The sequence below is a fragment of the Nuphar pumila genome, chromosome 4 (genome assembly GCF_984573655.1).
Source record: "Nuphar pumila chromosome 4, dmNupPumi1.hap1.1, whole genome shotgun sequence".
In the NCBI taxonomy this organism is placed as follows: domain Eukaryota; kingdom Viridiplantae; phylum Streptophyta; class Magnoliopsida; order Nymphaeales; family Nymphaeaceae; genus Nuphar; species Nuphar pumila.
The window spans coordinates 12,744,126-12,769,955 of NC_143252.1; the positions used below are offsets into that span (position 1 = coordinate 12,744,126).

A 25,830-nucleotide genomic window follows, 5' to 3' on the forward strand; every position below is an offset into this window, starting at 1 on the left:
TAGCATCCAATTTTCAGTCTTCCGCCTTTAGATTCAATAAATATTTTATCATCCACATGGCTACTTGGCAAAAACAATAATAAATAAAAAATGAAAATGAATATAATAGACTGGGAATAATGGGGGGCCGTTGCCATGCAGTTTTCTCATTTCCACTAGTTTACAATGCTCTAATGTCCAATGTACATTACAATGTGGAGCCATCACTGGATTGATTGTTGGAATTGTCCACACTACCTTCCATAGTGGCCTCGCTGTCGATTGTTGAATGCATAGGAATTTGTGGAGACAAGCTTGAAGGAGCTTCGCTTGCGCGGCCCTGCAATCCTGTGAATCTTGCAAGGTCGATCCATTGCTGTCAAAATTAAGAACTTGGTAAGTCAGTCAGAAAACAGAAGCATGAAGTAGACAGTGCAACTATTTGTGCTAAAGCATATGTAGCAACATTATTCTGCATTCCAAGTGCAAATTTCTTAACAACAGTGTCTGATCAATGTAAAAAAAGCATACATCATAACGTGCTTCCAAACTAAACATTTAGACCAACTGAAACCATGGCCTTGCTCAGAAATCGTTTCTAGCAATTTATATAGCTCAGTCTGAATTTTTATGGAATTGGTGAATTTCATAGGTTATCTTTACCCATTCGTGCATCAGGCATAGCAAAATAGTTGATTAAGATTTGTTTAAAGTCAATTTTATCTTTTGTTAACAACATCAACCGTCCAAATCCAGGCCCTTTTTGTATGTAGGATGGGCTTCACATTGTATTTGAGCTGTAAGTTTCTTGATCTATGTCCAAATGTATTCTCATTAGATCAGATATGATCTTTGGTTGATACTTGAACAAAATAACAAGCTGCTTGAATTCATTGTTAGGTCCATATCATCTCTAAGCAGTTGAATCTAGGCCAGAACCTGTAGGATTGAACCAAGGTTACCAGACTAGGAAGCGGAAGTGGGAAACGATACAGGAAGCGGAAGCGGGAAGCGATGCATTTTAAAACATATAGGAAGCGGGAAGCGAGGAATGAAAAAATAAATAAATATAAGAATTAAATGGAAATCAAAATGAAACCCAAAAAAAAACTAAAATAAAAGTGAAAATATTAAATTTCATGTTTTTTAGTGTAAAAATTAAATTTTTAACAAAATCTAAAAATAATGACTACCAATTTAGAGAAAACACATAAAAAACAAGAAAAGTTAAGAGAACATATAAGAAGAATAGATGAAGCGTGTGGAAAGCATATGAGAAGTGGGAGAATCGAGGTTCTCATCAAGTTTCGGAAGCGAGGAGTATTGCGCTTCCCAAGCGAGCTTCCCTCCTATCTAAAAAGCTTCCGGTAACTCTGGATTGAACCTGGATGCAACTACAGGGTCATTATTATTTGATCAATCAACAGGTACTACACCAAACCAGGTTCATTTTAAGCTTTAACCCAATGATTATTTAAGCACAGGATTCAGCCAACTATGTTGGAGAAACCAAAGGCAAGCTTGCAGATCACCCCATTCAGAATCAAACCTGATACCCTTGGTTTATCATAGTGTGACCCAATATACCACCAGTTTAATCAATCCTACACACACACATTATATATAGATATATATATATATAGAGAGAGAGAGAGAAGGGGGTGAGGGGGAGGTCGTCTTGGATAGAGGTTTACTAAGTTACTACATTATAAAATAAGATATTTTAAAGAATGGGAGGCAAACTGATGTACATTAACAACAATCCAATATTGTAGCAAAATGACTTAGCAATGAGGAGTAACTGCATCCTGGCTTTGAAAATTTCATGCTTTCCACCAAAATAATGAAGACAAGAGTCCCTTTCAAATAGAACATATCAAGAAGAAAAAACACCCAATGAAACTGCTGAAATGAAACCGTGATAGATTGAAGAAGATACACGCTACCCTCATTTATGGACAGCAACTAGAAGAATGAAAACTTGTAACAAGCCTGTGGTGTACATAGATATTGCAGTCTTGCAGAACTAGGTGTTATTGTGGAATGGTGGACAATGGTTTTATTGCTGTACGTGGAGAGGTGGTTTAAGATGATAGTGGAAATTTATGGCTTAGTGCAAAAAAAGTGAAGAGGTCAGTTATACCTTCAAAAGGAGAACCGGAGGTCAAGCTATCCTTTGAAAAGGAGAACCAAAGGTCAGCACCAATATTTCTGTCTGGAAGAAGCTACTCTCAAGCCCTCTTGCTTGAAAGTCAGAGGAAGGTCAAGCTGATCAAAATCATATACCAGCAGATAATCCTAGAGATGGGGTTTAACCTGTTTGTGGAATGTTTGGGAGCCCAAATGGTGTATGCTTATATTTAAGCCCTTGCATTTAACCCTAATTCGGCATATTTGGCATGTTAAAACAAGGACATTCAAATGGACATGGGGGTCTAAATGTCCAGTTGTAAAATCTTACCATCAGGACCATGTTATGTGACATGGCATAGAAGTCCTTATGTTATTTGTAAATATGTCATAATTATAGGAACTTTTGTCATTTTTTTTTTTACTCAGCCCAACTCAAGCTGCTTGCGTAATGGTGCATTGGCCCCATAGACCAAGCTATACGGCCTTTCTCCGGTGGCATAGGACTCGTTCGAGTTTGAAACTGGATTCTTTTTTTATGACCAAAAAGACCTGGAAATTTGATGCTACCGTGAGAGCTCACAGTTCATGGTGTCTCCCCAACTTTTCTCACGTGGCTTCATTTGAGATGGCATTAGAACCGTGGAGGAGATAGGGAAGAGTTGGATTTGAGCTAGAAGGGACTAAACTTTATGTCGGAAGGCCATTGCATCAACTATATATATAGTTAGAATATTATAAAGATGTTGGGTTAGTAAAGTCTTTGTCCTTTTGTTGTTTTTCGTCTTTTGTATGACCTTTCCTTTAATAGGTTTTTTGTCTTTTATCCTTGTCTTTTGTATATTTGTATCTTTTGTTTTTTCTTTATTTTTTTCCTACCCATTAGAGGAGCTTTTGTGCTAGCCGTTACCTAATGGCTAGCTATACTAGCCATTAGGAAGCTCTAACGGCTAGTCTTCTTCCCTCTTGAATTTGTATGGAACTTGGTCCCCCTGGTAAATTATGCATGTTTTGTGCATTCTTGTGACTAATAAAATATTTATTTTTAACATTGTGAGTGTGTGCTCTTATTGTCTATATGCCTTTGTGAGTACCCCTTTGTGGGTTGTGAGTGTGTTCTTGCCCTAGTAGGCATTGCTTCTTGACTTATTGAGGTATCATTACAATGCCCAGGGCAGCTTCTATCGCACTAAGACGAGCATCATAAGGTGCAACTATTGTAAGGAATTGGGATGCGTAACTATTCTAGTTTGAAGAGAAAACTTGAAACGTCTACATACTCCACTGATGAACTTTCATTAAATTGCAAAGGTTAGAGACATTAAAAGATGCATAATAGAAGGCGTGAAGCAGCAGTAATGTGAAAAGGTCAACAAATTATACATTTGGCATGAGTTCATCTAAGCAAAAAAATGGAGCCTAGCTAAGGAATTGGACACATGAACTATCCTAGATTCAAGAAGAAACTTGAAACTTCTACATCCTCCACTGCTGAACTTCATCAAAATGCAAAGGTTACAGACATCAAAGATTCACATTAAGAGGCATGAAGTAGCAGTAATATGAAAAAGTCAACAAATTACATATTTGGCATGGGTTCAACTAAGCAAAAAAATGGAACTTAGCTGCAGACTGGTGAACATAATGTTCACACTTTCCTAACAAATCTTGTTTTTGTTTGCCTATAATGCAGTTGATAAGACACCTTTTCCCTCATCTGCCAGACTTTTAGTAGAATGATATACTTTCAAGTTCTAATGCATTTTTGTTTTTAATAATAATGAATATATCCACCATCCTAAACCAAATGTTTCTCTATTTTCATTATATAAAAGCAATGTTCAGTCAATCCTCAAAATTATGTATAAACACAATTTACAAATGAAGTGCAAAAGGAAAAAGTGGCCTTCTTTATACTTCTTGATCATTGTCTTACTGTCTTCAAATGTCCAAGATATTGGCAACATGTAACTTAAAAAGGAAAAATCTCAAGTATTAAACAGAGATCCAACTAAAAGGATTCAAACAAATCTAACCTGGGTTCCCCAATATGAATTGACTGTGCGAGCAACGAAAGATAACGCATTCACAAGAAATGGATCCGAAGATAAAAACTGGTTAGAAATGCGGTGCTCCACTACTCCAGCAATAATCTGTGCCAGAATTCACTAAAGAATGTTAAAATGAAGATCTACATAAGCATGTAAAGAGTAAACATGCATTAAAAAATTCATCATTTCCATTAAAACCTTTGCAAATAAACTCTCAAGCACCTGCACATCATCTGACATCAATTCATAGGACGATGAAGTACAAAAGATTACTAAATTCCAGTTACAATAAAGATGAAGTCAGGATTGAAACATGAATAGTCTCAATATTAAGAGAGACGGACCTGATATCGAAGATTTGCTGAGGTCCCCAGAAAACATGCATAAACAAGTGCTGTCTTCAATATTGGAGATCTTTTCTGTCTTACATTTCCTATTAGAGCAGGATTAAGGTACTTTCTTAAAGTGTATAGCGTGTTTGATGAAGCTACAGCCCCGATGCTGGATATAAATCCAACTCCAAAGAGTTTTGCACCTCCAATAAGCACAGATGCAACCCTATGATTCAGGTTCCAATCTTTTCCAGGAATATTTGTCTGAAAAGCATTATCAGGGATTGATCCTAGAAAGCCTTTTAACATATCTATGTTCCCTGAGCCAACAATGCTATCCTCATATGACAGAAATGAGAGGGTTGGAGCAGGAAGCCACACGGTAAAGAAATCGACAACCGAGCCCCTGACTGTATCAGTCACAACGTAGTCAATCTCCTCAAAGAAACGCTCCTTACGTCTTTCATATTGTGCTAAGAGAGTGGTAGTTATAGAAATTGCCTCTTCTATTGCCAGTCTATGTAAGAATTTGGGGTCGGCCAATAATCTTTCGCGAAAACCCTGCAATAGGAAGAAAATCAAATTTGCATTCAAAGGAGTGACCTTGCATCACATAAGTTCTCAAGAGTCAACTCTCCATTTTCAATGGTATGAAAAAATAACTGATTTCAATCAAGAAATCAGAAACCATTTAGTAATTAATGAACCAAATTGAAAATCCATGAAAAAAATTAGCACCTGTCTGTATAATGTATCTTTTAATTGATAAAAAGAAAAATATCACACACATTAACACCTGAATAACGAAAAAAAAAGCAAGATGAGAAGTAACACACGAATGCATTTACAACACCGTATAAATTGAAAAGAAAAAAAGTTGTAAGTTATACAAATGAGTTACCTGAAATTGTTTTGTGAGTTCTGCAATAAATGGATACTGCTCCAGATCAAAGAAGTTCTGCAATACTTCTGGAGACACCACACCAAGATCAAGTCCTCTTTGGAGATCCTGCAGAAAATGGTTTCAAAATGTGCATTATGCATGTGTATACCCATGGTAGACTTGAATCCTTAACTTCAAAATTTTAAATGAGAGGAACGTTCAGTAGAATAATTTCAAGAATTCAGGATTAGGATTCAGATTTCAAGATAATAGAACAAACCCATTATATAAAAGATCCAAAATGTGTTAAAATAGTCATGTATTATAGTGTTGCAATGTTAGAGTCAAAGCAGTCGTATTAGTGATGGACTAATTAGTCCAGATTTGTAAGTTTAAGTCTAAGTTGTAACTATTTAAGTTGTCAAGGGTATTTTAGGTATGCAAAAATTGTAATAAGGGGTGTCAACCGCTATATGTTGTGTTAAAATCTGTATCTATATAGTTATATATATGTATATAACTATATTTCTGTTATGTAATTTGTATTGCCCATCAGGGCATTTTGGTCTTTTTACTCTTGTAATAGGTATTGTCCATTAAGGATGGTTTCATCTTTTGCATTTACTTTTTTCTTATTTCTATTTTATGTCTTTTAGTTATTGTGTAAGGGCTCTACCATAGAGTCGTTGGGAGCTCCCAATGATTCTATTGGGAGCTCCCCAAGGTCCTCTACTTGTATATAAAGGGGTTGTTTGCCCCATATTGTTATCCATGCTTTTGCTAAGCATGTTGGTGATCAATGCAATACTTTTTTTTATCTCTTTGTGTTCTTGTTAAGCTCTTTAAAGCTTTTGTATGCACTTTGTGCTTGTGTAGTGCCTTAGTGCCTTTGTATTGTCCCTTAGTGGACTAGTGTATGTGCTTGTTTCATTACATGTTGAACCCCTCATTTTTCAATTGAATCGAACGTAGCTTCTTCTCCATTGTGCCTCTCTTTTCTTCTCACCATTGTTGAACATAGTATCAGAGCCATGTTGGTGTGATAAGTGAGGATTTTAGCAGCTTTGGAAGGAGGAGGAAGAGCCAGCCTGTTGAACCAGGGTTGAAGGACGTGACTGCCTGTTGACGTCACCCTAGGAGCTCACGCCCAACCTGGTCTGGTCTGTTTTGAGTTGTGCGAGTTAGAGCTTCACTAGATGATGATTTTAAAAGGCAAACAAAACAAATTTTGTGTCATTTGGTGAAGTATTGGATTTTATACAGAATTTCTAATATTTCCTGTTTTGAGACCGCGACTTGATTCAGATTTGAGTATTCTTGATTATCTGAGCACTCGGTTGAGGTTTACTGCTTCCAATTGGTTCCATCTGGGTTGTTTTTCTTATTGGGAAATATTGGAAGTGATTTTGGCTCATTTGGTGTGGCATTTTTGAGTTTATGATGTGTTTCTCATAGTGGAATGTGGGGCGGTAACCCTAGTTACGAGTTATCTCTCTTGGTCATTGGGTTGTTTTGAATATTGGCTGATTTTATATGAAAGAAGTTTGAGAACCATATTTTGTGAAGTTAGGTGTTGATTGAAATGAAATGGGGATCTTCGAAACACGAGCTTTGATTAACAAGAGCAAGTGTCAAGAATGACACTAAAGCATAACCCTTAAAAAGGGTATAACTGGAAACAAAATAAAAATAAAAATGTATTCTTTATTGATATGAAAAACCAATTGCTTAAGAAGCATTGGAGTGAAATACAAGAGGGGCTGCACCCCTTTATATACACAGCTGAAAGAGGACTCAATAGAGCTGTTGGGCACAGTCCAACAGCTCTATTTAGAGCTGTTGGAATGTGTCAGTCCAACAGCTCTATTAAGAGCTGTTGGACTGTGTCAGTCCAACAGCTCTATTGCTAGTCAAGTCTGGACAGGACTTGACTAGCAACAGTCATTCTAGTTCAAACTGAACTAGATGACATAAAGACAAAAAATAAAAATAAAGGAAAAAAAATACAGAAAAGAAAGAAATTAAAAATGTATTTATATATATATATATATAATAATATAATATTATTATATATACATATATGTACAGTTTTACATTTTAACACTCCCCCTCAAACTTACGGTACAATGAGCGAAAGTTTGTCTAAGAGAAAGTGAAATCGGGGAGCAGCGAGAGGCTTTGTAAAGAGGTCTGCTAACTGATATTCTGAAGTGACATATGGCAGATCAATTATCCCGTGTAGATATTCCTCTCTGACGTAGTGACAATCCATTTCGATGTGTTTGGTGCGTTCGTGAAATGTTCTGTTACTGGCAATGTAGATCACACTTTTGTTGTCACAACACATTTGTGAAGCCTTTGTTGCTTCAACTCCCATGTCAGCAAGCAGTCGTCGGAGCCAAACTACTTCCATGGTCGTGGTTGCCATGGCTCTGTATTCAGCTTCGGTGGATGAGAGAGATACCTTCTGCTGCTTTTTACACCTCCACGAGATTAATGATTCCCTTAAAAAGACACAAAAGCCAGTGGTTGAGTGTCTGTTATTGGGATCACCTCCCCAATCAGCATCAGTACATGCAATTAAATCAAGAGAAGAGGAGGAAGATAAGAAAAGTCCTCGTGAAAGAGAGGACTTGATGTATCTGATAATACGCATGACTGCTCCCATATGAACAGAAGTAGGAGCATGTTGAAATTGACTTGCTGTATGAACAACATGTGCTATATCTGGTCTGGTAATGGATAGATAGGAAAGTGCCCCGACAAGCTGTCTGTAAGGAGTAGGGTCTGCAAGAAGTTCTCCATCATCAATCTTCATTTTAACATTAACAACTTCTGGAGTGTCAACTTTCTTATCATCAATAATACCAGACCTGAAAACAATATCAAAAGCAAATTTAGTCTGAGATAATAAATATCCTCTAGGAGAATAAGCAACTTCAATGCCTAAAAAATATCTCAACAAGCCCAAATCAGTCATTTCAAAATGAGATTTAAGAAGTGTTTTGATTGTTTCAACTCCCTGTTTATCGCTTCCGGTGATGATCATATCATCCACATAGAGAAGAAGCACAATGATCCCTGCATCAGAATTCTTAATAAACAAAGCAGTGTCAGTTAAACAGAATTGAAAACCAATATCAATCATAACACGATTAAACCTATCATACCAAGCTTTTGGTGCTTGTTTAAGCCCATAAAGAGCTTTTTCTAAGCGAAGGACTTTACCCTTAGGAATACTTAGACCAGGAGGGGGTTCCATATATACTTCTTCAACTAGCTTTCCATTTAAAAAAGCATTTTTGACATCCATTTGAAAAATAGACCATTTTTTGATAGAAGCTAAGGCAATTAAGGTTCGGACAGTAGTCATACGAGCCACCGGAGCAAAGGTTTCTTCATAATCAATCCCATATTCTTGGGCATAACCTTTGGCTACTAAACGGGCTTTATATCTTTCAAGAGTACCATCACTCTTGGTTTTAATTTTATAAACCCATCGACATCCTATAGTTTTCTTCCCTGGAGGAAGATCTTGAATATTCCATGTAGAAGCCTTTTCAAGTGCATTTAATTCAACTTTCATGGCTTCTATCCATTTGATATCATTTTTTGCTTGAAAATATGTGGATGGTTCTTCATATGAGTGAATTAATGCAATAACTGCCCTATATGTGGGTGAGAAAGACTCGTATGATACAAACTTTTCTGGAGGCCTCGAGATCCGGGATGATTGTCTAGTTGGAATGTTAGAATATTTCTCAAGTGCACATGGAGTATTAGACTCTTGTCGCCTGGAATATTGAATACTAGTATCTCTATGAACTTCTTCATTTTCAACATTAAGATCAATAATTCTTGGATCATCATCAAAGTTACAATCAAGGTCATATTCATCAGATGTTGATGTTAGATCTAGCAAAAAGGAGTACTCAGTGACGTCTTTTAATTTTCTAAAATCAAAGAAGCTCTCCTTTTCAAGAAAGGAAACATTTCTAGACACATATAGTTTATTATTTTTGAAGTCAAAACATCTATAACCTTTCTGGTTTTCAGCATATCCTAAAAAGGCACAGGGAATCGCACGAGGGGAAATTTTATCATTTTTGTCAGTAAATATGAAACATTTGCACCCAAATATTCTTAATCTAGAGTAGTCTGGAGAAATGTTCATAAGTTTTTCAATGGGAGTGATATTTTGTAACGAAGAAGATGGCATCCTATTAATGAGATAGGTGGCAGTTAAGGCAGCTTCTGCCCAAAAGTCTTTACGGACTTGATTTGCTATTAATAAAGTTCTAGTGGTTTCTATAATATGGCGATGTTTTCGTTCTGCCAGTCCATTTTGTTGAGGTGTATAAGGACAAGATCTTTGATGTGTGATGCCATGCAATTTAAGATAATTTTGAAAATCTGTGGATAAAAACTCTCCCCCTGAATCTGTGCGAAAAATAGTAATATCATTTTGAAATTTGTTTTTAACCATATTATGAAAAGTTTGAAAGTATGAAAATACTTCAGACTTATGTTTGAGAAAATACATCCACGTATGTCGGGAGAAATCATCGACAAAAATAACATAGTAAACAAATCCTCCTTTAGAAATTACTGGTGCAGGACCCCAAACATCCGAGTGTATTAATTCAAGTGGTCTTGAAGAGAAAAAGGTTCTGTTCTGAAATGATAATCTTTTCATTTTGCCGAGAATACAATCTTTACAATCAAATGATTCAGAGTTACAAAATTTCCCTAGATTTGGAAAATGTTGGATTTTGGCTATATGTGGGTGACCAAGTCTCTTATGCCACAGTTCCAACTCTATTTTTTGAATATTATAACAAAAAGCTTTCTTCGGTATTTCCAAAAAATCCATGTAATAGAGTCCTCCTTCTCTATGGCCTTCCCCAATCAGCTTGCCTGACTGGCGATCCTGTACCCAACAACCATGAGAAGAAAAAGAAATATTACACCCATAATCAGAAATTTGAGATACAGATAAAAGATTTAAATTTAATTTGGGAACATGTCTAATTTCTGGAATAAAAAAGTTTTTTGTTTTATAAATTTTTTCAAAATCTCCTATTCCTTCTATTTCAAGAGAAGTCCCATCAGCAGTAAAGACCTTTGACACACTTGTTTTATTTTTAACACATTTGGATAGACTTTGATTATTTGGGGTCATATGAAAAGATGCACCAGAGTCAAGAAGCCAAGAAATTTTACCTAAATCAGAAAAAGATGAGGCTGCTGCGCCGATTGAAGCTTCAGATGAGGAAGAGGCACCTTTGATGAGAGGCTGAAGGATCTTCATTAGTTGGGCCAGAGAAACTGGTGCATCCTGATCTTTAGGCTCCGATCCAGCAATTGCAGCTCTTTTTTCTCTCAGCTCCTTAAGTTTGGGACATTGTGGCCTGTAGTGTCCCGGTTCATGACGGTGATGACAAATAACTTTCTTCTTATCATAGTCACCATTTTGTCGATTAAAGTGAGGAGGCCTATATGATCGAACATGATTCCCTGGTCTAGACACGGCTAAAACGGAATCATCTTCAATTTTTAAAGAACCTTTCCGGAGACGATTTTCTTCCATTGTTAACTCTTCAATAGTTTCAACAATAGAAGGAATTTTTCCCCGGTGAAGTAGGGCCGATTTAGTGGTTTCAAATTCCGGCCTTAATCCAGTGATAAACTGGTAAAAATGTTCAACATCGAGTTGTTTCTGACGAAGCTCGATGTCTTCGGCACAATGCCACTTTGGTTCTAAAAGAGAAAGTTCTTCCCAAAGTTCGGACAACCCATTGTAATATTCACGAATAGTTTTGTCTCCTTGTGTCATCATTCGAACTTTTTCTTGGAGGTTGCACACGTGTGCAATATCTTTAAGGGAATACATATTCTTAAGGTATTCCCATGCCTTATTGGCATGATCAAATTTGGCAAGACTTGAGCATTTTTTAATGTCAACGCTATTGATAAGCCATGACATTATCTTCGCATGAGATATTCTCCATTCTTTCCATTTCTTCTCGTATGAGGCAATAGCCTTGATTTTCTCTTCTTCCGATAGAGGGACGTCTTTATCTCCCTCCTTTTTAGTAAGAGATAGCTTAGGTTCCGAATCGGAACCATCCACAATCCCCCATAAGCCTTTTCCCCATATATGGTGCTTCATGATTGAAGCCCATGTTACATAGTTCGTATCACTTAGTTTCATAGGCATGATGGTGACTTTATCATTGTCATCCATCGATTACAAGGAGAGAAAGAATAGGGATAGAAGAGAAACAAGAAGGAAAATGAGAAAGAAAGAAAAAAAAAACAATACAACAAGATGTGAAATCTTCTCCAATGAAGTGATAAAACACTTCTCTTCAAGTGGCGAACACTTTTGCAAACGGGCACGGAAACCGAGGTAGCTTTTCCTCAAGATTTAGTACTTCCGCGGCTCTGATACCATGAAATGAAATGGGGATCTTCGAAACACGAGCTTTGATTAACAAGAGCAAGTGTCAAGAATGACACTAAAGCATAACACTTAAAAAGGGTATAACTGGAAACAAAATAAAAATAAAAATGTATTATTTATTGATATGAAAAACCAATTGCTTAAGAAGCATTGGAGTGAAATACAAGAGGGGTTGCACCCCTTTATATACACAGCTGAAGGAGGACTCAATAGAGCTGTTGGGCACAGTCCAACAGCTCTATTAAGAGCTGTTGGACTGTGTCAGTCCAACAGCTCTATTGCTAGTCAAGTCTGGACAGGACTTGACTAGCAACAGTCATTCTAGTTCAAACTGAACTAGATGACATAAAGACAAAAAATAAAAATAAAGGAAAAAAAATACAGAAAAGAAAGAAATTAAAAATGTATTTATATATATATATAATAATATAATATTATTATATATACATATATGTACAGTTTTACATTTTAACATTGATTGCTTGTGTGTGGTGCTGCCCCTGTTTGGGTTATATTCTGTTGGTATTGTTGTGTGTTTTGCTGTGGTCATTGGCTTGTGTGACAAGTTGATATCATATTTGGGGTTGCTGAAGGAATGGAGAAGGGTGAACTCATTCAGCTGATTCCTGTAAAACTAGATGGAAGCAAGTATGTTTATTGGGCCGTGTTCATGATGGCAGTGTTAGAGGGACGTGGTCTTAGTGGGTACCTATATGGTACTAGTGAAAAACCTAAGCAATGAGTGTTAGTATGATAAGTTGATGAAGGGATAGAGGATGAACAGCGCAAAAGTGAAGTCACGGATACTTGGCTTAGTGGAGCAATTCATTGCTATGAATCTTGCCAAATTCTAAGAAGCAAAAGATTCAGGAGCCTTCTTGGAACAATATACAAACAGGAGAATTGGATAAGAGAATATCAGCTAATGCAAGAGCTTAGAGTTCTTAGACAGGAAAACAAGTCTATTGAAAAATTCTTCTCAAAAATTCAATAATTGTGGGGCTCTCTTGCATTGATTGGGTCTAATGACAGGTGTACTAAATGCAAAGATTGCAAGAAATGCATGGAGTTAAGGAGCAAGACTAAAGAAAGGACACGTTATTGAATTGTTGATGGCCCTGCGACCTTAGTATGACAATGTGATAAGTGTCATTCTACATAGTCTCTTTACCTAATCTCACTCAGACCCTCGCTGAGCTCATAACTAAAGAGACCAAGATGAAGTCTCTTGGCACTCGTCCATCTGAGTCAGTATTGGTTGCTACTAAGCAGAGTGTAGTTCGAGGGGGAGTACGTACAGGTTCAGCTGCAGCATTCAGATGAGACTAGAGTGGTGTGAGATGCCACTATTGCAAAGAGTTGGAGCATATGAAGAATATATGCTCAGCTCTCAAGAAAAAGTTTGTGGCAGCTGCTGGTATTTTTGTTGCTTCTCGTAGTTTAGGAAGTGAGAGAGCTCCAGCAGGAGAGGAGAGGGTTTTCTCAGTTGCAGCTACTCCTGGTCCACAACAAATTATTCACTCCCAATTGTTGGAGATGCAGCAGATTTGTCAGCTCTTAGCTCAGCCATCCATTTCAGCTGCTTCTCCCTTTTTTGCTCAGTCTTCCCATGCTTCCTCTACTTCTGGTGATGTTTTTGCAAGTAGTTATAACATACATTCAGATTGGTTCATAGACTCAGGGGCGGCATGCCACATAACTGCCAACGAGTCCTTATTCACCAATTGTAGACCATATGGTGGAGCATTTCACACTGCCAATGGGTCTATAATGAAGGTATCAAAGATTGGCTCTATCATTTCTTCTATTGATTCCAAAAATAAATTGAAAGTTTCTGGAGTTTATCTTATTCCTTCTCTTGCCATGAATTTAATCTCTACTGATCAAATTACCCAGCAAAATTGTGATGGTATCTTCATTCTTGTTGATTGTTATGTGCAAGATCAGTCCACAAGGAGGAAGATTGGGACTGGGAGTAGAAGGGGACACCTCTACTATGTGGATCACCTTGATATGAGGCCACAAAAGATGGTGGAGTCGAGTCTTGGTGCAGAAGTTTTGCATCCTATAGTTTTGTGGAATTGTCGGTTAGGACATGTTTCTTGTTCTAGGCTATAGTATGTTATGTCTCATGGCATTCAGGGGGAGTTTGAACATTTAGAGTTAGGGGTGCACAATGAATCGAGCTAGCTCGAGCTCGGCTTGATTAAGCCCAACTTAGACTCATCCGGGTAAGTAAATGAGCCAAGCTTGAACCAAAACTTAGGTTCGCTAAACATAAACGAGCCGAGCTTGATCAGATTTTAAAAATCGATTAAGCTCATTAAGCATGATTAATGCAGTAGTATCATGACAAGTTTTACCATATATTTTGTTGCATAATAAGCTCAAAAGTTGACTTCACCCAAGTGGTTAGGGCGTTGGGTGTGTGAGTAGCGGAGTTTGAATCTCGCCCTTTACACACCCGTTACAAATACTTTGTTAAAACAAATCAACTCAGCTCAAGCCGAGCCGAGCCAAGTTTGTACACAAGGTGTTTAAGCTCGGTTCGAGCTCGAACTAAGCTTGAACATACATTTTTTTAATGGGCCAAGTTTTTTGAGCCTAAGCTCGGCTCGAACCTGGCTCGTGTGCACCCCTATTTAGAGCATGATCAGGTTAAGTGTTATGAGAGTTGTAAGATGGCTAAGAGTCATACTCTTCCTTTTGTATCTAGTGAGATTGAGTCTAGTAGTCCCTTAGATCTTGTACACTCTTGATGTCTACGAGCTCTCTTTTATGGATTCTAAAGGGGGTTCTACCTATTTTGTTACTTTCATAGATGATTATACGAGATTTGCTTGGATATATTTTATGAAACACATAAGTGAATTACCTGAAATATTTACAAAATTTTGTATTCTTGTTGAAACTCAATTCTCTACTAGGATCAAAAACCTATGTTCAGATTCCAGGGGAGAATACATTAGTCATACTTTCTAAAACCTTTTGTGTGAAATGGAAATTGTGCATCAAAAATCATGCCCATACACTCCTGAGCATAATGGTGTTGCAGAAAGGAAAAACAGATAGATACTTGAGACTACTCGAGCTCTTTTGTTTGCTAGTTGTGTACCTTGTTAAAATGTAGTGATTCATATATGAGTGTGTGTGTGTATATATATATATATAGACACACACATACACACTCCTGAGTATAATGGTGTTGCAGAAAGAAAAAACAGACAAATACTTGAGACTACTCGAGCTCTTTTGTTTGCTAGTTGTGTACCTTGTCAAAATGTAGTGATTCATATATGAGTGTGTATATATATATATATATAATTTCAAACTGTTTTTTTATTGTAATAGGTTTTTGCCCTTGTAGGGGCATTTGTCTTTTTACACCTATGTAATAGGTACTGCCCATTAGGGGCAGTTTTGTCTTTGTATACATTTTATATTTTTTGTCTTTTCTCTTTTGTATGAGGGTATATTGGGCAGTCCAATACAATCGTTGGGATCTCCCCAACGGCTATATTTAGAGTTGTTGGGAGCATCCCAATGACTATATGGCTTCTTGTAATACCTATATAAAGGGGTTAAAAAAACCCTATTGTTTCTTAATGCTTTTCTAAGCATTCTCTCATAATAAAGATCATATTTTTTAAGTGTTTTGTGTTCTTTTGTATGTCCATTAGTGGCTGTTGTAATCTTTTGTATTAGCCATTGTTTGGCTTGTGTATTGTCCCTTTGTGGACTTATGTTCGAGCACTCTCTTGTTGTTTATTGTATGCCCTTGGTGGCTCTTTTTGTATTCCTCTTGTTTTCATTACATGGTATCAGAGTCAAGATATCCATCTTGGCATTTGGTTTCTTGTGATGGATTCGGGATTCGTTGAATAAGGGAATCTTAATCCAGTAAGTATTTTAAAATCTTTGTTTGTTCTTGCTTTTATTGCCTATCTCATGCATTTTGTATGAGAAAGCATTTGTTTATGGCTTTTAAAAGGAAAATTATAAAAAATTTGTTTGTTTGTTGTTTCTTTGAAACATTTTTGAAATATTTTTTGTTTTTTGTTGATTATAAGCACATGATTAAGCGCTTTGGAATTTCTTTATATATGTTTTCTTGTTTTCTCAAAGGTTATTGTGTTTTTATCCTTATCTTGGACTTAGTTGAACTCACATTGGTGGTCTTTTTTCAATCTTGTTAAATATTTTAAAATGATTTGAAATATTTATTTTAATCTTGTATAATGGTTTTGTGTGTTATTAACAGGCACACGTATGATCTTATGAGATTTTGCTTAACTTGTGTTTGATTTTTCTTTGATGTACTCTTATGTGAAACCTAGAATACTTTATGTATCTGAAAAGTATTAAGATTGTATGTGGTTGGGTCTTAGTGATCATGAATATCTTTTTTTTTAATTTGAATGCATAATTTTTTTTCCTATTAATATATGAGATGCAGAGAGAGGGAAAGACGAGATACAAAGAGAGGGAAAGAGAGAGAGTTGAAATGCAGAGAGAGGGGAGGCGAGAGAGAAGAGGGAGGGGCGAGAGGAAAGATGCAAAAAGAGGGAGAGGCAAGAGGCGAGAGGGCCCCAAAATCTTGGTCAAATGGGGGATTTGACCCCCATTTGATTTGAGTTAGCTGAGGCGCATGTCTCACCCTGAGGCGTGCGCCTTAGGGCCTTTACACTTTTTACCTGCGTCTTAAGGCACAAAGGGCCTCGCCTTGAGGTGAGGCGCGTTTTTTTCACCTTGAAGCGCGTTTTTAACAACATTGTCCATGATTGAAACTCAATTCTCAACTAAGATTAAGACCCTTTGAACTGACTCTGGTGGTGAATATGTCAGTTTTGTGTTTGAGAAGTTCTTGCAAAAAAAAAAAAGAATAGATCATCAAAAATTTTATCTTTATATTATTGAGCAGAACAGAGTGGATGAAAGGAAGAACAAACATATTTTGGAGATAATGAGAGTTCTTCTCTTTGGAGGTTATGTGTCGAAAGCTTATTGGATTAAGGCAGTCCAGTCAGCAATCTATCAGATAAACTGTATGCCATGAAGTATTTTTAAGGGTACACCACCTTTTCAAAAGTTACATGGATGGTTCCAAATTATAGAATGATGAAGGTATTTAGGTGTATCTATTTTGTACTTTTACCTAATAGATATAGACAAACTATATCCCAAAACTGTTAAATGTCATTTTCTTGGTTTTTCAAATGGTCAAAAAGGATATAAGTGTTATGATCCGATTGGAAGAAAAGTTTGGGTACCTAGAAACGTTCTTTCACAAGGATACACCTTATTTTAGTCAAATTATGGATAATGTGTGAGATGAATCTGATTTGTCCTTTTTAGTGCATTTTCCTGAAAAAGAAAGAATGAATGAACATGTGGAGGTTCAGGGAGAGCAAGTCTATTTGAGAAACAATAGGTTTGGACAAACCTATTTTAGAAGACATGAAAATAATGTTGAGATTCTATTCTTGGATCAAGTGGGAACGGAGTAAGTAGAAAATATAGAGGCCAATCATGATCCAATTCTTTCTTCAGTTGAACCTAATCACACAAGCTTAGATTCACCTTTCACTTTGTTCTCTCCTCCTTTGTCTCCTCCTCAAGTACGTCAAAGTTCTAGAATATTTATTCCTCATTCTTGCTTTGTGTCTTATGAGTCTTTCTCTCCTAGACATCATGCATTTTTTGCATTGATTCATTCCTATGTTGAGCTTGAGTCATATTCAGAGGATGCTTCAAAAGAAGAGTGGCAATAAGCAATGGCGAAGGAGATGAATGCACTGGAGAGGATGCATGCATAGGAGTTGGAAAAGCATTTGGTAAAGCATCCACCTGGAAAGAATATTTTTAAGAGCAAGTGGGTTTATAAGATCAAGACAAAGGTTGATGGATCAGTTGAGAGATACAAGACAAGATTAGTAGCAAAGGGCTACATTCAACAGTACGAAATTGATTTTACATGAACTTTTGCACCAATGGCTCATATGACCACTATAATGACTTTGTTAGCAGTAGTTGTAGTGAGACAATGGAACTTGTAGCAACTAGATGTGAAGAATGCCTTCTTGAATGGTGATCTAGATGAGGAGGTTTATATGGAGTTGTCACAAGGGTACTCAGATCATGAGGGTAGAGTTTGCAAGTTGAAAAGGACTTTGTACGGACTCAAATAGGCACTTCGGGCTTTGTTTGAAAAATTCAGTTTTGTTATCAAATCTCCTGGTTTTGAGCAGAGTTATCATGGACCTTGTTTGTATCATCCTCCATAAAAGAGAAATGCAAATTACTCTTATATGTTGATGATATGATTATTACAAGAGACGATTTGCAAAAGGTAAATGATACCAAGAAGAAACTGGCTAGTATTTTTTAATTGAAGGATCTAGAAAATCTAAAGTATTTCCTTGATTTAGAGATTGCATACTCGAAAAGAAGTTCCTTAATCTCTTGAAAAAGTAAGAAACAACAAAGAGTTGTGTTATCTACAATTGAAGCCTATGACTCAGGTTACAATTGAGATTGTATGGATATGGTGGCTATTGAGAGAGTTAAGTGTTCTTGTTGATGGTCGAACTTACATTGTGACAATATAAGCGACATTCATATTGCAAAGAACCCATTGTTTTATAAAAGAACTAAGTGCATTGAAATAGATTGTCACTTTATAGGGAGGGCCTGTGAAGATGGAGTTGACACATTAAGATAGATTGTCACTTTATAAGGAGGGCCTATAAAGATGAAATTATCTCACTTGAGTGTGGGCTCTAAGGATCAGATTGCAGATGTAAGAGTCTTGCTTCTTTACATTTTAGTTCATTCCTTTCCAGAGTTACCGAAAGCTTCTTAGGTAGGTGAGAAACGTGCTTCCCAGAAACTCACTTTGGAAGCGCGATACTCTTCGCTTTCGAAACTTCATGAGATCTCGATTCCCCCACGCTTCTATGTTTCTCACACATTGTTTATGCTTCCTATATGCTTTTCTCATGTTTTTTTTCATGTTTTTCATGTGTTTCCACTCACGTTTTCACTCACTTTTCATGTGCTTTCTCTAAATTGGTAACCATTGTTAGATTTTAACAAAAATTAAATTCTTTTATTGAAAAATCATAAAATATAAGAATAATCAATTTTATTTATTATTATTTGCTTCTTGTTTGATTCCTATTTAGTTCTCATATTGCTTCCTCTTTTATTCCTATTTTACTTTGAAATTGATACTTCGCTATGCCTCACTTCTCACTTTCTCTTCCAGTATTGTTTCCCGCTTCCGCTTCCTAGTCTGGTAACCTTGTTCCTTTCCAAGCCTGGGATGATTCTAGTTGCATCATCTCAAGCTTAAGGGGGAGTGTTAGACTTATGTATTATATATATTACCGTTCTTGTGTGCTACCCCCTTTTTGTATTTATATGTACATAGCATTCCTTTTAGGGGTATTTTTGTATTTTCTCCGGTAGTGCAAAGTCAACAGTTTTTGTCCTGTAGTGGGGTAGGGAGATGTCCCCTTATATGAATGTATTCTTCTCATTTCAAGGTCAATGAAGTTTTTTTTCTCGTCTTCTTTGATATCTCTCTCATGGTTGGAACTCTATTGCTTTGATATATAACATATTTTTAAAATGAAAGTTAATGAATAAAAATATTCAATAACAATCATCCTAATAGTGATGAGACTACATGAAAGGTTCTTTGAACAACATGACACCTCATTCAAGTTTCAGAAGGATGTGCATTACAATAAGAAATCAAGGAAACAACAAGATTTATGAAAAGAGCATAATCATCCAGAGAAATACATGATATCAGATACCAAATGTCGCAGCATAGGTTCCAATTAAATGGTAGAAACTGTTAGAAACTACACTAGTTCAGAATAAGGAGAAGTGTTTAGAACTGATTTTAGCTATTTCATGTGATTAAATACTGGGAAAAAAATCTTTTGGGTATTCACAATGAACCCTAATGGTTGTTTTCCACTTGATGAAAATCTGGGTTAAAAAAAAAAAGGTAAAGAACACTGATACTGGGTGTCATATACTCATATGTATAAATGTAATCTTGCATGAGATAAGGTTTCACAGTATATTTAGTTCCCACGACATCTAAAATACAACTTACATATAACAATCACCTTTATTTTTAGATTACAAGAGAACTGCAGAGGGAACCTTCTGCGGATAGCATTGCAGCAGAAAACTCAACAGTAAAGACTGCTCAAATTTAGATCAAAGCAATAGATATACACCAAGTGAATCAAATAGGATTCATCATAACGAAGTGACAGCAACAATAGAGAAAACAAGGATGACACAAATAACATGTATATCCCTGAAGGATTATAAAAAAAAAAAACTAACCTGGGGTAGAGCATCTCGCCTTCTGCTGGCTGCATTCATTACCCGTGCAATTTCGGCACGGTCAAAACAATTCCTAGTGCAAGGTCTAGCAGCAGAGTACCACAAGAAATCAGCAATAGGAACCTCTCCTTCTTTGCGTATATCTTGCCTTTCTGGATTAAGTAATATAACAACTTGATTTTTCTTTTGAAACTTCTTTGAAATTCTTGCAGGCAACCCAATACCTCTTGACCCATGCACAACATGGCTGGCACCTGTTACAACTACTAGCATGCCAACAGAACCTCCATCATTCAATGCTTGCATGACAATCTGTGACATTGTGTAGTCTTCAACAACTCTTGATTGAGCAGATAAATAAGAACTTGGACCAAAGGGAATGGATGGATTTGAGGAACTAATATCTGTTGATGACCTACGGGAGAACCCGCTAACAAACCCTCCACCCGCTGGAGGAGTGTAAGTTCTACGCTCTGCAGCAGTAAGGCCTCTAATACCTTCAGCTTGAACAGTCCTCAAGACCTATATCAATTCGAGTGCAAGTTAGAAAGAGCAGTTGTTAACAGATATCCTGACAGCAGATAAAGCCTCATATATAAGATACAATTGGATCCTAAAAAGGCTCAAAAAGAATTTTCGCTACCCAGAATCCTCACAGTATGAGACTGGCCAACGAAATAAAACAACATCCAATTTGCTGCAGCAGTGTTAGGAAACATGAAGAAATGTTCAACTTCTATTTTATGTCAAGTCATTTCTAAACCGACATGTCACCTTCATGAAGATTAGCAGTTTAGGACATCATTGAACCAGAAAACATGACATGGGAAGTATGGTTCTTGAATAAAAAAAATACATAATATCAAAAATGGAAAGATTCATCTTTAACAGTGAATAGTAACAAAAGGTCAAGCTAAAAGCACACTCAAGGAGGAAGCCCTCAGTCCTCCCTCTCAAATAACAAACTTATTTGATTTGTTTATTTTTAATTGAAATTTGTAAATGGACTGAAAAGAAAAGGAAATAGCATTTCCCAGGAGAAATAAAAGAAGTGTGACGGCAGTTTATGTTTCAGACTGCTTTCAACATTTTTTTCTTTTAGTACTGGTTGAGGCCACACATAGCAAAAGCAGCATATGTTTACACCATATGTATTGCCAGTGCTAAGAAACTTGTACATTTTCAGTATTAAAAAATTTAGACTTTGCCACTATTGGTGGGGTGAGGATGGGGTAGGTTTATGTATGCATGTGTGTTTCTTTAGGCCAATTATGCCACTTTATTCAAATAAAACCCAAAACATATTAGCTCATATGATATGAGGAAAAGACCAAATTTGGGTAACAAAGCAACATATTTGTTGAAGAAACGTAATGACCAAGTTTAATTTCTTTTCCAAATGACATGGATGGATTCTTGGCACCATAAATGCACATAACTAAAATCGCAGCAACAAAATTACAAACTTATGAAAGATATCATGTTTCACATTGATTGCATGTCTGCAAGGGCCTCCAAGAGTCAGCATGTTTATCCTTTATAGAACACGAGTATACAAAATTTGCTGTAGTGTATTGCACCCAATTCATGTGATAGAATGCACCACTCAGAAAGAGATTATTTTCAAATGCTAACCTGGTTGGGGCTTGGGAGTTGGGAGGGCTGTCTGATAAAAGCTTAAAAAATGTTGAAGCATTAGATTTCTTCCCCAGAGTTTATGTGCATATGCAGATGGTTAACATGAACAAATAATATGTGGTCTTTCCCTTAGTACATGCAAGAACACAATCAGATAGCCAAACATTCAGTGATAAGCATTTCTACATGAATGAATATGAGCATGAATATCATCACTGATAACAGGACGTACCTCGAGAGGTGTACCACAAGCTATAAGGCGCACTCCGTTGTCACGACAATAATTCAGGAGAGGTTCATATTCCGACCAACGTTCAGGTGGCCAGTGTGACACATAAGATCTTAAGCTTTCCCCGTCAATCCTGTTGATCAATATTCCCTTTATCTTTAGAGGTCACATATTACAGAATTTTTTAAATCTGCAACAAATTTTTATAAAGATTCCCTAGGTTACCAAGAACGTGAGCAATATTAGGTATACTACAAGAGTCTACCTAGATTCTTTCCAAAAAAAGGTAAATGTAATAATATCGAAGAAAATTAACCACAAACATATGTGATTGACTAGAATTCCCAAATATTAACTCTATGAGTGTGTCCTGTAAGAGGAATGTAGAACTGAACTATCTCTTTTAGAAAGCCAAAGTTCAGGCAAATCCTATATGAGGTTTAAAATCTATTCTCACATTCAACTACACCAGGAAGATGCAGAACATCCCCACGATGCTTAGTTCACATAGTATCCAGTGTTAGAATTTGCCAACAATATGATGATGCACTGTTTCTTATATTTTTTATACATATCTAAAAGATGTTATGGAACTCTTCAATTAAAAACAGAAGATACGTAACTCAAACACTGAAGGAAATATGTAGGATAAGGAACACTTTGATAAAAACCAGCCACAGCATGTCAGATTGGATCAGGAACTAATCAAATTAAAAAATGTGCATGCTAAAGCAGATCCATACAGTAAAACAGTGTTCAGAACCACATCAAGTTTGATTTCAGAATGATTTTCAAAATCCTGATATGCATGATTTAATCTATATAGTTCTAGTGTTTAAAAAGGATGTGTTTAACCCTCTTTAATATTTGACAAAAACCTAAATTCTACACCTACTATGTGGTGCATGGCATCATTCACTTGAGTGGAGAAGCAGGCTCCAGGTGCAAAGTGTAGTGGCAGAAGTGTGTGACATGTCAGGCTGGTACAAAGTATGTGAAACTGACATGCAGTGGCATGCAGTTAGCAAACAGTACACAACTGTGATATGTAGCACTACAGGGTATTTGGCATATAGCAGCATTCAAGAGGCATGCTGGCTGGTATGGAAGGGATGCACATCATTTTCCATGCAGTAACATAAAATGGACGCAACAAGATGTCAGTTTGCTGTGCACTTGGGGCATGCAGATGAGCATCCAGGGAGAGGACAAGTTCCTCGAAGGTTATTCAACTTTCTTCTGGCTGCAGAGGTTGCCACCTAGAGCACCTACATAATCAGGTTCCCCAATTTTGTCTGTACTTCAAAATGTGGTTTTGGTGACCAAAACAATTTTTGGGAATCATCCAAACACCGGCAAGCCATCCCAAACCTACCATTTCCTTTCTTTCCCATCTGTTTTAAGGAAAATTTTGTGTACTAGAGCCTTATATACTCATACAGTATATTTGTGAAGAATACAACTATGAAATATGTCCTACCCAAGCACATGCATAGGATCCTCACAATATGCACCCCCATCAACCTACCACAACCTAAGCAAATATGCAATCTAGCAAGGCTTCCTCTGTACATTGCTCAGAAGCTACCTTCTAGCTAACATCAGTGCATTACTTGTGATTTGCATCAAGGTCGTGCATGCTGGCATTTGGCACTAGAACAAGGCATCAAACATGACATAGTACTATTATCCAAAAAAGAGAATTGTATTTAATATGGGCATTCAAGAATCAAGCAATTAAATCACTAACTAAAACCTCACCTTTTACTCATATAATGGTTTAGCTGTTCTTGCAAATTGCAAGGAAACGCTTCAAGAGCTAGAGAAATAGAGCGCTGCTGGTCAAAGCACTTATTTCTTAGATTTCTCACTATCTCAAGCTCAAGATCCTGCATGAACCGGAAACATTACATTAGAAACTTCCAATCAAATCATAAACTGCTAAGATCACCATTACTCAAACTAGCATAAAAGAATAATGCATGGTTGCTTTTAACACAAAAAAGACATAATTAAAAGATTTAAAAAAAGAGACCGTTTGGATACTTCTAACATATAAAAGACATATTTGAAAGTATATCTTCAAGAATATACAGAAATTGTTTCACAAATATAATAGATTTTTTTTCGGATTAGCCAAATATAATAGAATTATAAAAGGCAAATTTCAATATATTCCAAATGGACCAGTTTAATTTTAATTCAGTTACAATAGAAGATGCAGGGTAATCGCTAGCTCGCATGAAACCTTAGGTCAATTTAGGTCCTTCCTTTATCATCTATTTTAGTACTAGCTAATAAATTTGAATGCTTTGCGCCAGCTTATCATGATCTAATTTAACACCATACACGCTTCAAACTATCTTAGTTGAACAAGAAGATCCGTTTTGTCAATTTGGTTATCCCGCACATCGTGAACCGTCAGTATTCTCTTTGTTCGTATTTGCAGATGCAGAGGCCTTTAACTGACCATCAATTTCCAAGATTCATTCCCGCGAATTCACGGTTTCAAACTCAATTTCCACAGATACTGAACAAAAAACGTGTTCGATTCCTCAATCCATTGGTTCCGCATTTCCGCAGCCAAGTAACCAAGCCAAGCCATCCAAAGAATCAATTGAACAGGCACATCGAAAAGAAACGCTAGAAAAAAAAAAAAACGACAACATAGAAAGGGGAAGGAAAACCGACCTTATCGTCACGGACGGGAACGTGCTCCGCCTCGCCCAAATAAACGACCCTGGCATTCAACAGCTTGTCCCAAACCCGGCTCTTATCCTTCCCGACAGCCAGAGGCTCCGCGATCACCGTCGCATCGTAAACCCTAGAAACTATAACGTCCTCCTTAGCCGGAGCAGCGGCAGTAGCCGGAGCAGCAGCGGTAGCCGGACTCGAGCTCGAACTCGCCGGTGTCGAGGTGCCGGTGGCAGCGGCGGCGGCGGCAGCGGCGGCAGCGGCGGCAGGGCGCAAAGCGAACCAGGCTCCTCCGACTGCCAGAAGGGGCTTCAACAAGAACTCCCTCCTGTTCCCCGTCATCAGCGAAGACTCCTCGCTGTCTCCCACCGGACCGACTTCCTGGCTCTGAGCAGCGAGCCGGGAGCCCGCCGGGCGTTCGGGTTTGGTGGCGAGGGAGAAACCGATCCGGAAGGGTCGGGGGCATCTCTCCGGCGAGAAAATGCCCGGAGAATGATTCCTTGACGGTTTACGGCGGCTGGGGTGGGAGTAGGTGAGTGGCGGAAGTGGGCCGTTAGCGGCCACGGCCATCGTGTCTGACGTGGGAGACCGAACACGGAGGGAAAGGGTGGGTGGGCGCTTAAACGTTGTTCTTGAATGTCTTTCTTGGTTTATTTGAGTTTGTGGTATTTTCATGGATGAGTACACGTGTCAAGATATGGATGGGAGACTTTTTTTTCCCCAGCGGCTCGGTCCATGAAACGAGAGGCTACAGTTTGGCGGTAGTGCGGGAGTCGACGTAGTCGGGTACACAACAAAACAAGAGGCTTGTAGTAGTTCTTATCCACTCGTAATTAACTCTTGATAAACACTTGGTATTCTGAGTATTTGGGCCAGTCCTTTTTTTTTTCTTTTTATTATTTCGTTAAAAAGTGATTAACAAGTTTTTTTTGTATTTAAACCTGTTTTTTGGGTCATTTTTTCAGCTATTGGGTGACTGTATGTGTAAGCTTGTTGAATAGTAATAAAATATTTTATATATATAATATATATATATGTGTGTGTGTTCATGTGTGTTA

General features: G+C 37.2%; 1 protein-coding gene across 1 annotated transcript; it reads right to left on the reverse strand.

Moving 5' to 3' along the window:
* LOC149839407 (protein RETICULATA-RELATED 6, chloroplastic-like) lies at window positions 1-25,393 on the reverse strand. Its single transcript, XM_090002529.1, has 8 exons — window positions 24,770-25,393; window positions 23,840-23,967; window positions 22,082-22,211; window positions 20,212-20,733; window positions 5,394-5,501; window positions 4,505-5,053; window positions 4,146-4,262; window positions 1-355 (listed from the first exon to the last, which is right to left on the reverse strand). The coding sequence occupies exons 1-8, from the start codon at window positions 25,340-25,342 to the stop codon at window positions 188-190; spliced, it is 2,295 nt and encodes a 764-aa protein (XP_089858655.1). The 5' UTR covers window positions 25,343-25,393; the 3' UTR covers window positions 1-187.
* Window positions 25,394-25,830: the final 437 nt, after the last annotated feature.